Genomic DNA, 14,090 nt, shown 5'->3' on the forward strand with positions numbered 1-14,090 from the left:
CAACAGCTGTTACTGAAATGACCCAAATCCAGAGAAATAAAGCTGCAGATCTTCTCTGTGTGAGTCCGTGTTTGATCTGAACATGTTTAACCTCCTACCAGGAAGTTGGAGAGGTTCTTCATCCTGTCCACGATGTTCTTCATGGTCTTCAGGGGAGGGAGGTAGATGCTGACCTGCAGTGACACAAACACACAACCCGTGATGGACAAAACAAAGTCAGCTCTCATAAAAAGGATGATTTGGTGTTCGGAAGCTTCGCTTACATCAAAGTCCGGCATGCTCGGCTCTTTGAACTCGTGCCACAGTCTCCGGGGGATGACGTCAACGGGGACGTCGTGAGTGACGACTCGACTGACGCTGGACAGGGTGGGCTGGGCGGCACAGAGGAAGAGGGCTCAGGTTTCTCAGATTAAAGGTTCAAATGAGTTAAACCAGTTTTAAAAGCAGCCAGAAAAACAAGACGAGCCAATATGAGCTGTCTTCAGCTCTGCTTTTGGCTTCTAGATTTGACTCTTGTTTAGTTTCCTCTCAGGGTTTGGTCGACACCTCAGCTGCGTTTATTGTTTTCTGGCCTTGGTTCACACTGGAGTGAACCACTCCACATTATAAATGTAACTGTTTGATAAACCTGTGGCTGGATTCTGGTTCGGAGACCCGACCGTAGATAAACTTATCCCCAGACGCAGCGTATCGCCCGATATTATGAATAGTAATGTAAAATTAAATCTATATAATTCGAGCTGTAGCAGAGACAAAGACTTCTCAGGTAAACTGTGAGTTTTTTCTCAGACGCTCTCACCAGCTCGGCGGCGATGGTGAGGCAGGGGCAGTGCTTCTTGGTCAGTTTGACTTTGACCGCCTTGGCGTTCTGGACTGTCTTCAGGGCTCTGGACAGATTCTCCGGAGTCACCTCCAGACAGATCTCGTTGTCCTCGGAGGACACGCCCTCCATCTGGTACTCCTCAAAGAAGTTGGCCTGCGGGGAGGAAGGACGGGATCAGGGTACTGAAATAATTTAATAGGTCCTGATCATCTCAGACTCATTCCTGAGTTTATTTTCTTAGCAGCTGGAAGTCGGAGCGTCGGCTCTCACCTGTGACAGCTCACACCACATGCTGACGCCGCCGTTGGCCACTTTACCGGACAGAACGAAGAACAGGTTGTCGGGCGTCAGCCGCAGGACGCACATCTTTGTCAGCTTTGAGATGGTGGTGACGACTCCTGAGAAAGATCAGAGGTGTGAACCAGGAGAAATATTTAATCAGTCACACGCAGACTCGGTTAGTTTTAATAATAGTAGTTAATAGTTTAGTTTAATTAGGTATCTGATCTGCACTTCTGAATAACATGACCCTGATAAACACACTAAAAACAACAATTAATACTACAACTATTGAAAACTAAGTACAACTAGACATTTTAACATTAAAACTTACTTTAAAAAACAAAAATGAGCTAAAAATGAAAAGTGGAAAACTAGAGCAGCTCTACAGAGCCGTTAAATAACAGATTACTCATTCAGCATAAACATACAGCTGATATTTTTGTGGTTCGGTCCAAATGTGCACTCATAGCCCTGCACAAGACTCCACGTAGATTTTGTTGACTTTAGATAACAGTAATCAGGACAAACCACCAGTTAAACTGTCAAAGTCTGCGGCACTTTGAGCACATGCTGTAAACCGAACTACAGACATTTCCTAACATGTCAGAAAAGTTAAAGAAAGAACAAAGTCCCGCTTCAGGAACTTTAAATTAGGTGTACTTTTATTTTCACAGTTTCTGTGCAGCATTTGGAGGGAAGCTAACAGCTTAGCTTCGGCCCTCGGTACAAACAGATGTTTGAGACTCACGGGTGAAGTGGTTCAAACAGGCGATGTCCATGATTTTCCCCCGAAACTTCATTTTTCCCCCGGGCAGCAGAATTTAATCTTCCGCTTTGACTTCAGGCGGGGAACTTTTTCATTTGTTTGGTCCGTCTGTGTCTACGGTCCGACGGAAACAACAGCCACATGGAAACTGTTAATCTTTCCGCCCAACGAAAGGAGAAAACAACCAGCAGAATTAAATATGTGGCACGGGGACCAGAACAGGGCCCCTTAAATGGTCTGTACAGGGGCAGAAAACTGTAGCGGACCAGTGCGGTCTATATTTTTACTTACATACTGTTGAAATCACACTTTTCAGTCTGTTCATTATCTTTTTGTAACTGGGATAGAAAATAACTTCAAAGATCCGTTTGGCAGCTTTCACCTAGAGTCAGCTTTTTGGTGAACACAGAATGTTCTTCACACTTAAAGATATGATGTCTCGTTAAATATTGGTCACTATATAACAGTTTTACACCCTGTTCTAGACCAATAAAAACACGAAAAACCCTCAGAAACAGCAGCCTGTGCATGCTGTGGCTCATTTTTACTCTGTGAGGTAATATTAGGATCTTATCAGAAAAATTATACTCAGACAATCCTGTAAAAAAAAAGAACTTCAACTTCCAGAGAGAAAAAAGGCAACAACTTTTAAAAACCTTATTTTGTGGCAACTTTTCAATGTTTTTTTTTTTTATTTTATTTTATTTTTTTTAGAATATTAGACTAAAGCTTGTCTACATGCATTAAATTAAAGATATTTTTCTTCAAAATACTTAACAAATAAATAAGCATCCTAAAGTGCCGCTGAGTGTATTTATTTATATTTTTATTCATATAAATTATTGATTTGGACACATTTTCTCATATAAATTTAAGTGACATCAGGCGTGTAAATCTCATGTGTCTTTGAAGATTTAACACAAACCTACATTTTACCATCAGACGGAAACAAGTTTATTCCCATTGCTGAAGCATCACACTGTGATCATGTTTGTTCTTTTTCATGTGCTCATTTATCGTCTCTAAGTTTTCTGAATTGAGTTCATTTTATCGCTGACACACATCATTTGTGATTTTCTTTGAATGTGTTTCTAAAAATAAGGAGGTAAAATATTTGTGTCTCTTTCTCAGCTGAAAAACACCTCAGTCGATCACAGTCAGCTGCAAAAACAATAATAATAATAATAATAATACATTTTATTTATAAGCGCCTTTAAGGCCCTCAAGGTCACCTTACAATAGCACAAGAAGAATAGCAACAATACAATATAATAAATGTGGCAAAATAAAATTTAGACATAAGGTAAAAAAACAACAACAACAACAAACTAGCATGAAAGTATAAAAGCTGAGCAAGGTAAAAATGGACTAAGACAGAATCAGGTGTATGCAATTCTGAATAGATGGGTTTTGAGATGGGATTTAAAAGTGTGTGGTCTGGAGATCTGGTGGAAGTGCATCCAAAGTCTCGGGGCAGAACAACTAAAGGCTCTGAGTCCCATGGTAGTCAGGCGAGCAGGTGGAACAGACAGAAGGGAAGCTGAAGAAGAGCGGAGTGTACGAAGGGGTGAGTATGTATGGAGAAGATCGGATAAATATGGAGGAGCGAGGTTATGAAGCGCTTTGAAAGTGAGAAGCAGGATCTTGAAATTGACACGGAGGTGAATTGGAAGCCAATGGAGCTGTTTAAGAACAGGTGTTATATGTTCAGTGGATCTAGTTCTGGAAATAATACGAGCAGCTGTAATTTTTAACTAACTGCAATTTATGGAGGGATTTATGAGGTAGACCATAGAGAAGAGAGTTACAGTAATCTAAACGAGATGTGACAAGAGCATTGACAAGTATGGTGATACTGTGTGGTGTGAGTGAGGGACGAAGGAGGTTAATATTACGGAGATGAAAGTAGGAAGACCGAGTGATATTATTTATATGTGCTGTGAAAGACAGAGTGCTATCAAGGATGACACCAAGACTCTTAACCTGAGGGGAGGATGTGACAACAGAGTTATCAATGGATAATGAAAGACTTCTGGGTGAGACTTTGGTCAGTTTTGATTTGGCGCCTAACTGGAGTATATCGTGATCTGTGAGGGAGTAATTGAACAAACTGTGAGCGGCCAGAGAGATAAGAGGTAAACCAGGCGAGTACTGTACCGTTGATGCCATCCATCCATCCATCCATCTTCATCCGCTTTATCCGAGGCCGGGTCGCGGGGGCAGCAGCCTAAGCAGAGAAGCCCAGACCTCCCTCTCCCCAGCCACCTCCTCCAGCTTATCCGGGGGAACACCAAGGCGTTCCCAGGCCAGCCGAGAGATATAATCTCTCCAGCGTGTCCTGGGTCTGCCCCGGGGCCTCCTCCCGGTGGGACATGCCCGGAACACCTCACCCAGGAGGTACCCAAGAGGCATCCTTGTCAGATGCCCGAACCACCTCAACTGGCTCCTTTCGATGTGGAGGAGCAGCGGCTCTACTCTGAGCCCCTCCCGGATGGCCGAACTTCTCACCCTATCTCTAAGGGAGAGGCCAGCCACCCTTCAGAGGAAGCTCATTTCTGCCGCTTGTATCCGCGATCTTGTTCTTTCGGTCACTACCCACAGCTCGTGGCCATAGGTGAGGGTAGGGACGTAGATCGACCGGTCAATTGAGAGCTTCGCTTTTACACTCAGCTCCCTCTTCACCACGACGGACCGGTGCAGTGTCCGCATCACTGCAGCCGCAGCACCAATCCGTCTGTCGATCTCCGGCTCCCTTCTCCCATCACTCGCGAACAAGACCCCGAGAGACTTGAACTTCTCCACTTGGGGCAGGAACTCATCCCCGACCCGGAGTGGGCACTCCACCCTTTTCCGGCTGAGAACCATGGCCTCAGATTTGGAGGTGCTGATCCTCATTCCCGCTGCTTCACACTCGGCTGCGAACCGCTCCAGTGTGAGCTGGAGGCCCTCACCTGATGAAGCCAACAGAACCACATCATCCGCAAAAAGCAGAGATGAGATTCTGAGGCCACCGAAGCGAAAGCCCTCCGCCACTTGGCTGCGCCTAGAAATCCTGTCCATAAAAATTATGAACAGAACCGGTGACAAAGGGCAGCCCTGGCGGAGCCCATCACCCACCAGGAACGAGTCCGACTTATTGCCGGCAATGCGAACCAAACTCTTGAAACGGTTGTATAGGGATCGAATGGCCCGTAGCGATGGGCCAGACACCCCATACTCCCCATAACGCCTCCCACTGGACACCCGAGGGACACGGTCGAATGCCTTCTCCAAGTCCACAAAACACATGTAGACTGGTTGGGCAAACTCCCATGCACCCTCAAGTATCCTTGAGAGGATGAAGAGCTGGTCCAGTGTTCCGCGACCAGGGCCGAAAACCACATTGTTCCTCCTGTATCCGAGGTTCGACTAGCGCACGAACTCTCCTTTCCAGCACCCTGGCATAGACTTTCCCAGGAGGCTGAGGAGTGTGATCCCCTGTGGTTGGAACACACCCTCCGGTCTCCCTTCTCTAAAGATGGGGACCACCACCCGGTCTGCCAGTCCAGGGTACTGCCCCTGATCTCCACGCAACATTGTAGAGGCGTGTCAACCAGGACAGCCCTACAACGTCCAGAGCCTTCAGGAACTCGGGCGGACCTCATCAACACCAGGGGCTCTGCCACCAAGGAGTTGTTTAACTGCCTCAGTGACCTCGCCCGGAAATTGGCGGGTCATTCCCTCATCCCCAGACTCTGCTTCCTCCTCGGAAGATGTGTCAGTGGGATTAAGGAGGTCCTCAGTATTCCTTCCACCGCCTGACAATTTTCTCAGTCGACGTCAGCAGCGCTCCGCCAGCACTATACACAGTGCAGGTAGAGCACCGCTTTCCCCTCCTGAGACGCCTGACGGTTTGCCAGAATCTCTTCGAGGCAGTCCGAAAGTCTTTTTCCATGGCTTCTCCGAACTCCTCCCACACCCGAGTTTTTGCTTCAGCCACTGCCCGAGCCGCATTCCGCTTGGCCTGTCGATACCTGTCGGCTGCCTCCGGAGTCCCACAGGCTAACCAAGCCCGATAGGACTCCTTCTTCAGCCTGGTGGCTCCCTTCACCCCTGGTGTCCACCATTTGGTTCGGGGGTTACCACCACGGCAGGCACCAACCACCTTGTGGCTGCAGCTCACTGCAGCAGCTTCGGCAATGGAGACGCTGAACATGGTCCATTCGGACTCAATGTCCCCAGTCTCCCTCGGAATGCTGTTGAAGCTCTGCCGGAGGTGTGCTTTGAAGATCTCATGGACTGGGGCCTCTGCTAGACGTTCCCAGCACACCCTCACTACGCGTTTAGGTGCACCGGGTCTGTCCAGCGTCCTCCCCCGCCACCTGATCCAACTCACCACCAGGTGGTGATCAGTTGATAGCTCAGCCCCTCTCTTTACCCGAGTGTCCAGAACATATGGTCGCAGGTCTGGTGATACGATTACAAAATCGATCATCGACCTGCGGCCTAGAGCGTCCTGGTGCCACGTGCACTTATGGACACTCTTATGTTCGAACAAGGTGTTCGTTATGGCCAAACTGTGATTTGCACAGAAGTCCAATAACAAAACACCACTCGGATTCAGATCAGGGAGGCCGTTCCTCCCGATCACGCCCCTCCAGGTCTCGCTGTCGTTACCCACGTGAGCATTGAAGTCTCCCAGCAGGACAACAGAGTCTCCAGATGGGGCACCTTCCAGCACCCCCCAGGGACTCTAAGAAGGCTGGGTACTCTGAACTGCCACTCGGCGCATAAGCGCAGATGACAGTCAGGACCCGTTCCCCGACCCTAAGGCGCAGGGAACAAACCCTCTCGTCCACCAGGAAAAACCCCAACGCACCGGCAGCAGCAAGCGGGGATATTAGAATACCCACCCCAGCCCGCCGCCTCTCACCAGGGGCAACTCCAGACTGAGACAGAGTCCAGCCCCTCTCCAGGAGACTGGTTCCAGAGCCCAAGCCATGCGTGAGGTGAGCCCGACTATATCTAGCCGGTACCTCTCAACCTCACGCACTAACTCAGGCTCCTTCCCCACCAGAGGTGACATTCCATGTCCCTATTGCCAGTCTTGGCAGCCGGGATCAGTCCGCGCCAGGGCCTCCGCTCCTGGCCGCCGCCCAGCACACAATGCACCCGACCCCTATGGCGCCTCCTGCGGGTGGTGGGCCTGCGGGAGGATGGGCCCATGTCTCCTCTTCGGGCTGTGCCCGGCTGGGCCCCATGGACTAAGGCCCGGCCACCAGACGCTCGCCCTCGGGCACCCTCCCCTGGCCTGGCTCCAGGGCGAGGCCCCGGTAACCCTATCCCGGGCAGGGTAAACTGTTCCCTCGATATTCTCTTCATAAGGGTCTTCTGAATCGCTCTTTGTCTGGTCCCTCACCCAGGACCGTTGATGCCAATAGATGCTAATCTATGAAGAAGGATGCGATGGGAGATAGTGTCAAAAGCTGCTCTAAGGTCAAGGAGAATGAGGATGATGATGAGTCCAGAGTCAGCTGCAAGCAGAAGATTATTAATGATTTTTACTGGAGCTGTTTCTGTACTGTGAAATGAACGGAAGCCAGACTGAAACTGTACAAGTTATTTCCAGTGAGGTGTTTGTGAACCTGTGCAGCCACCATCTTTTCAAGAATTTTGGCTAAGAAAGGCAGATTTGAAATTGGCCTGAAATTATTTAGATTGGAAGGATCTGAACCATTCTTTTTCAGTATTGGAGTTATTGTTGCAGTTTTAAGAGAAGAAGGAACAGAACCAGATATAAGAGAGGAGTGTACGATATTAGCAATCAGTGGGCCAAGGGAGGGAAGTGAGAGTTTAACAAGATTAGCTGACAGTGGATCAAGTTTACATGATGATGACTTTAACTTAGTAATTATGGAAGATAGCTGAATTATTGTGGGAAGTTCAAATTTGGATAGAGAGAATGACAGTTGAGTAGGACAAAAAATGCAGATAGAACAATTGACCATATCACAGGACGAGGGCAGTTGTTGATGAAGATTCTCAATCTTCATCAACAATTAATTCCTTCATTCCTTCCTTCAGTCCTGTGTGTGTCTGCTGACCTTTTCTTGTGTCAAAGTTCATTTGTTTCTGTTAGAAAAATAAAGGCTTGATTCTTATTCATTCTGTCACCAAATTAAAATGATCTCCTGTAATCTGCAAGCTCATTTGTTGTGAAACAAAAGCATTCCAGCTCTACAAGCTGCTTACAGATCTGGACTGGAGTCAGTTTGGAGATTTTCTCTGAGCACAGAAGCTGAGAGGGCAGTGAAGCGAAGCACTTCAGATTAAACTGCAGATAATGTCATGGAAGTTTGAATAAAACAACATACTGTTTATGTTTTCTGACCCTTGTGTAAAAGCTGCATCCACATGAAGCTGATAAGATAGATAAACATAAAGTTACAGATAAAACTGAAACACATCAGACTTGTGTTTCAGAACTCGCTGTGACCCCTCGTATTTTTAAAAGGTTGCTATTCGCCCTTTTTTAAAAACCACAACCCTGACTTGTCCCTCCCTCAGCACTAAAATTTCCTTTTACCTCCAAAATTTTAGAAAAAGTGTCGGCCAACCAGCTTCTAGTGTTTCTACCTGCTCATTACATTTTAAGTAAGTTTCAGTCTGGTTCCTTTCAGTTACTCTACTCAAACAGCCCTGCTCAGAGTTTCTGATCATATTTTAATGCACAGATATGCAGGTGAATATTCGGTTCTTGTTCTGTTGGGTCTTTCTGCTGTCTTTAAGTAATGATGGTACTCTGATTGAGAGGCTTTGAATGTGGGTAAGCATCTCTGAGTCAGCTCTCAGCTGCTTCTGCTAATGTTGTGTCCTCTCCAGTCACTTTATCTTGTGGTGTTCCCCAAGGTTCGATCCTCAGGCCTGTCTTGTTTGCTTTGTACATGCTTCCATTTGGACACATTCTGAATTACTTCGAAGACCTCTCATACCATTGTTATCCAGCTCTACATGAAATTCAAACCCCAGAATGATGTGAGACTGTCTGTCCTTCAGGACTGACTTCATGTCATAAGAACTGGTCAGTAGTTCTGTCTCATCTGTCTGTAATCACACAAAAACCTGAAGTTCGTATCTGTGTCCCTGATAACTTTGTTCTGATGGTAACTGAGAGTTGTGAGGACTCTGGGCGTTACTTTTGATCGGTTTTGATGAGCATCTTGGTGGTCTCGTACAAACCTTGCCAGTCTTATATATTTTGTCTCAGTGTGAAATAGAAATGACCATTCATCCTCTTATTTCATGACCCCACATTTACGTATGTCTTGACCCTTTTAAGGGGCCCAGACTGAAACCTGCTGACTGTAAATAAAGTACTTAAATTTCCTTGGAAATATGGCTGAAGTTTCACAGTAATGTTGACACTTGATCTTGATTTGCATTACATACTCTCTACCCTTGGTATGTTGTTCTTTTTTGTAATTAGGGGTCAGATGTGAAAATGAAACCCTTCTTGTCTCATTGATCTCAGTTTTATTATGAGAATAAAATTATTCCGTATGATCCCTGCTGTTTATTCATCTTTGTCTATCTTTTATTTTCCCTTTTAAATAATTTTTTGCAGCATTCATTCATTTTAATTGGATGCCTACATGATCCTTCATCCTATTGGCTCTCTGCTCTCATTGGTGACCAATCACAGGCTGTCATTCTTCATGGATTCTCCATAGTTCCTCTCAGCTGCCTCTGGCTGCAGCAGCTTTTCAAAGCTTTGCTTCAGCTTACTGTCTGACTGTTTGAATCTTTGACTTCACGATGGCACCGCTGTCCATTCAGTCCGGAGTGAAATACGCCAAAACGCTGCTGCCAAAGACTCTGATGAGGTGAGTTTGTTAAATATTATCAAAACTTAAAGTCGAGTTTTATAAATTCAGTTTAGTTATCGTAAATCTGGGGATTAAAAAAATATTGGTAATTTCACTCAAACCAGCTGTACATCGAATTGTATTCAGACATTTTTAGACTTTGCAGAGGAAGCTGTGTGTGTGCAGAACTGCAGAAGAAGAATGGCAGCCACTCAGTAAATAGGATTACTGAACCTTTCAAATAGTGAAAGCAGCCAAGAGGGTTTTTATGGATGTAAGTCTGAGGTTATTAAAACCTCCGACTTGACTATAAGATTTCAAACTGTAATGCAGTCAACTTTGAATGACCTGCAGGTCCATGTCCACAGTCCAGACCACCATCTCTCGACACATGCTGCCCCTAAATCGGCCTCGCTGTTTCAGAGTGTGCACATACAGACGGATGCGGCGGCGAAGTTTGACTGCGTCTTCTCTAGACGAGCTCCTGGAGCAGGTAAAAACAACCTGTAAACTCTCTTAGACAAACAGTAGTGTGCATAAGTCGCGAGCCAGCTCTCATTTCTTCATATTTTGATAAGAAAATGGGAAATAGGTGCAGTTAGTTTTTGAAACATGTGCAAACATGGAAAAATGGTAAATAAGGCAAAAACAGAGTTTGTACAATTCCAACAAACTTTAAATTCATTATTTGGTATGACTGCCTTTATTCTTCATTACAACCTGAACACCCTTAGTCACCTTTTTAGTAGTTTCTTTAAGCAGTTTTTAGGAACAGTGCAGCGTTTGATGCTATTGACCTCAACATTTTACTATGAAGATTAAACAGGCTGTAGGTATTAAAAGGTGTTTGAATGAATTTGATCATGTAAATCTTCTTCAGACACCAAGTTATTTATAACTTTGTCCTAGCACGTAATTTTAGGGTTACATGCTAGGACCAGTTCTGTTTACATTATACATTCTTATCTTGGGCACTATTATTAGAAGGCATAGCGTACATTCTCTATCCATGAAGCCAGATAACACACACCAGTGACCACCAATGAAGATGACCTGGACATCTCCTTCAATGCACATATTAAACAAATATGTAAGACTGCTTTCTTCCATTTGCGCAACATCTCAAAAAAGAGATTAAAGAATCAAATTTAAAATCATTCTTCTTACATAAAAGCTCTTGAATAATCAGGCCCTTGAACACCTCACAGCCCATTTATGAATCTGTACCATTAACATCAGTATAATGAATGAAACAAACATAGAATTAGCTGAATTGCTAAAGAGATGCCATTCCATGCATCCAAAAGAGAAAGTAGGAGGGTGGCTAAGGGAATTTCAAGGACTTCAAATTCTACTAGAAGGCATGAGTTCAAGTTGAAATGGCACTGGAATTATAGTGGAAAGCTCAATGGTCAATGGTAACTTTATTTTTCTCAGTGGGAAACTTCAGGTTTTTTCCACCAGTATGTCCACACATCAAACAACACAAAGATTAAGAACAGCCCAACCTTTAAACAGATTTGTTTACCCTAACCCCCTAACCCTAACACGTTTAGACAAATTACCATGTTATCATGTACTGTATTGGCATAATGGCAATGCAGATTGTTTACTTACTTGTCTGGAGGTTGAACAAGTAACACCAAAAATGATTCCGTCCGACACCTCCAGCCTCCAACATCTCCTTCTCATAATGGACGTGTGTCTTGATCTAGAAGAAAAGAAAAGACCCTGCTTGACCCAGGATTTGCAAATCAAGTGGTGGTCTAAGGAGCTCGGAAAGAAAAGCATCTGGACTAATTTAAGTTGCTTGAAGACGTTTCACCTCTCATCCGAGAAGCTTGAACTGAAGAAGCTGAAGAAGCTTCTCGGATGAGAGGTGAAACGTCTTCAAGCAACTTAAATTAGTCCAGATGCTTTTCTTTCCAAGCTCCTTAGACTACGATGACCTGGATGACTGAGGACCTTCACAGACAGATCAAGTGGTGGCAGTTACTGAAGTATAAAGAGCAGCTTGTAAACATTATCATCATAATAGAAGTGGGTAAGAATACATCAGCAGAAGATATGTGGAATGATGTGATCACCCAGATAAAGCCCTGGAAAGAACAAAACCAGGTAGAATGTTTCTGGACAAGCAAGTTTGGTGGCAACAGATAATCATGGAGAAGAAGGTGGCCTTCAAGGCATGGTTTCAAACTCAGACTTCAGCCGACTTCCAGCATTACGAGGCTTTCAAATCAGCTGTAAAGTGGTGCTAAGAGGTCCAAGAGCAAGAGTACTGAATATGACCTTCACTATGAGGAAGTGCATTCCTCCTGAGGTGCAAACAGACCTACTGCTTGGCCAGTCAAAGTTCTAGCTCACCAGCACAACGGTGCCCAACTGAAAAACCAAAGGCAACGTCATGTTTAAATTACCGCCTAATTTGGTTCCTTTGTCACAACGTGTAAATGTTTGAATGTGTCACTGAAGGCGATTTATGGAACATCATTCAAAGTATGCCCAATGGTTTCATCAAAGGTTGTTCTACGACAGATATCACCCATGCTGCAAGGTTATGTAATGAGTGACACTGAGAGAAGAACATGACATTCCTGGAGATGGAGAAATCATTCACCAAAGTGCCTCACGAACTCTGACCTGCACGTTGTCCCTGACATGTGTCACCATGCAGCTGTTAATCAAAGTGGCCACGCCCCTACTAATGCAAACGTTAGGCTTTAATAGAATCTAAACAGGTGAATCATAAAAACATTCTCATCCTGTACAGTTGTTATGAAGAGACAAAGAAATCGTCAGATTCTGACTCTTTGAATTGATTCTCCTGTTCTGTGTCCCAGGCAGCGAGGGTGTTCATGATGTCCTACCAGTTCCTGACTCTGGTCCTGGAGGAGGACGGGACTGTGGTGGACTCAGAGGAGTTCTTCCAGTCACTGCCCAATAGCACACCGCTGATGGTGCTGGAGAAGGGGGAGATGTGGACAGAGAGCAAGGTGAGAGCAGAGATGACGTTCATCATTGTGGCTGAGTTACTGTGTGCATTTATGAAGTGAGATGATCTCTCTTCACTGAGCCCAGGAGGGAAGTTCACACGTTTCAGCAGCATGAAGAACAGACAGGAAACAGACAGGAAATGGATCAGAACTTAAATAAATAATTCTTCTTAAATAAGTGTTTTGTTGCCCAGAATCATGTAGCTTGTTTTTTTTAATAAAGGAAAAAGGTTTTTACCCAAATCAAAATTTTCTGAACATGTTGGTGTTTCAGATTATTCCATGCTTCCGTCAGCCAAAGAAGAGTGGGATTGCCAAAGTAACCTTTGACCTCTACAAACTGCAGCCTAAAGACTTCCTGTGCTGCCTCGCCATCAGGGCGACGCTGTATGAGACGTACACACTCTCATACGACTTCAGATTCACCAGGATCAAACACATCCTCAAGTAAGCCTGATAACAGTAACAGTCTCAGCAGCACTGTGCAAAGTCTGACTGTTTTTGTCTTTTCTAGTTATATGTAGTTTATATTTTCAGTTCCCAATCTGAATTTTTCAAAGGTTTTAAATTCATAGCTGGCTAAGTTAACTTCTTGTGTACGTTTGTATCTGTTTTCTTTTCTCCAATTTTGTCACAGAACTTTGTGAACACTTTGCAGAAACTATCCGGTTATTATGAGGTATTTGTAAATAAAATTTGACACCAAAAATGTTAGGGCATGCACAGGAGAACAGTTAGTGTCAGCACCAGCTCCACAAGTGGCTGTGGAGGTCTAGATTATCTTAGATTAGATTAGATGAAACTTTATTAATCCCTCGGGTGGGTTCCTCCGGGAAATTCATTTTCCAGTAGCACAGCACTGACAGAAGTTGCATGTTACAGATACAATAAAGGGGAATGAGAGTAAGGATATGAGCATAAATATACCACATATACACATACACATATATAAATACAGAAATAGGGATAAATAGAAATACCAGTGGATTGCACATTTGAGTGAGTCTATTGCACAGTGATTATTGCACAGTCGAATATAAGTAAAAATATTGCGGATATTGCACAGTGTAAAAAAAGCACTACAGCTCATTTGTTCCCCCCCTCCTTTGTCCTCCTGTCTCCCCTCCCTCTCCCCTCCAGAGAGGAGTTAAACAGTTTGATGGCCTGTGGGACAAAGGCGTTTTTAAGTCTGTTGGTTTTTGACTTTGGGAGAAGCAACCTGTCACTGAACAGACTCCTCTGGTTGTTTATGGCCGTGTGCAGAGGATGCCCAGCATGGTCCATAATGTCCATCAGTTTCTTTGGTGACAGTGGCAGAGAAAAGGACACTAGAGTGTCCAGCTTCATGCCGACCACAGAGCCAGCCTTCCTGATCAGTT

At 44.8% G+C, this 14,090-nt stretch overlaps 2 protein-coding genes across 2 annotated transcripts; one reads left to right on the plus strand and one right to left on the minus strand.

Annotated features, from left to right (window-relative positions):
* Window positions 1–14: 14 nt before the first annotated feature.
* Window positions 15–2,070, minus strand: LOC120436911 (checkpoint protein HUS1-like). Its single transcript, XM_039607738.1, has 5 exons — window positions 1,854–2,070; window positions 1,094–1,221; window positions 800–976; window positions 264–371; window positions 15–173 (listed from the first exon to the last, which is right to left on the minus strand). Exons 1-5 carry the CDS (start codon window positions 1,903–1,905, stop codon window positions 87–89), a joined length of 552 nt encoding a protein of 183 aa, XP_039463672.1. The 5' UTR covers window positions 1,906–2,070; the 3' UTR covers window positions 15–86.
* A 5,106-nt stretch (window positions 2,071–7,176) lies between these two features.
* Window positions 7,177–13,305, plus strand: cidea (cell death inducing DFFA like effector a). Its single transcript, XM_031753196.2, has 4 exons — window positions 7,177–9,733; window positions 10,070–10,208; window positions 12,559–12,711; window positions 12,986–13,305. The coding sequence occupies exons 1-4, from the start codon at window positions 9,666–9,668 to the stop codon at window positions 13,160–13,162; spliced, it is 537 nt and encodes a 178-aa protein (XP_031609056.2). The 5' UTR covers window positions 7,177–9,665; the 3' UTR covers window positions 13,163–13,305.
* The last annotated feature ends 785 nt before the right edge of the window (window positions 13,306–14,090 follow it).

The sequence above is a fragment of the Oreochromis aureus genome, unplaced genomic scaffold (assembly GCF_013358895.1).
Source record: "Oreochromis aureus strain Israel breed Guangdong unplaced genomic scaffold, ZZ_aureus HiC_scaffold_345, whole genome shotgun sequence".
Classification (NCBI taxonomy): Eukaryota; Metazoa; Chordata; class Actinopteri; order Cichliformes; family Cichlidae; genus Oreochromis; species Oreochromis aureus.

What these genes read in the sequence shown, in the direction of transcription:
- LOC120436911 (XM_039607738.1), bottom strand. Translation starts at nt 1,905, where the DNA reads ATGAAGTTTCGGGGGAAAATCATGGACATCGCCTGTTTGAACCACTTC. An exon ending in CTGTTTGAACCACTTCACCC is followed by an intron (nt 1,222 to 1,853) that starts GTGAGTCTCAAA and finishes GATCTTTCTCAG; the next exon opens with GAGTCGTCACCACCATCTCA. An exon ending in TGTGGTGTGAGCTGTCACAG is followed by an intron (nt 977 to 1,093) that starts GTGAGAGCCGAC and finishes TCCTCCCCGCAG; the next exon opens with GCCAACTTCTTTGAGGAGTA.
- cidea (XM_031753196.2), top strand. Translation starts at nt 9,666, where the DNA reads ATGGCACCGCTGTCCATTCAGTCCGGAGTGAAATACGCCAAAACGCTG. An exon ending in TAGACGAGCTCCTGGAGCAG is followed by an intron (nt 10,209 to 12,558) that starts GTAAAAACAACC and finishes TCTGTGTCCCAG; the next exon opens with GCAGCGAGGGTGTTCATGAT. An exon ending in AGATGTGGACAGAGAGCAAG is followed by an intron (nt 12,712 to 12,985) that starts GTGAGAGCAGAG and finishes TTGGTGTTTCAG; the next exon opens with ATTATTCCATGCTTCCGTCA.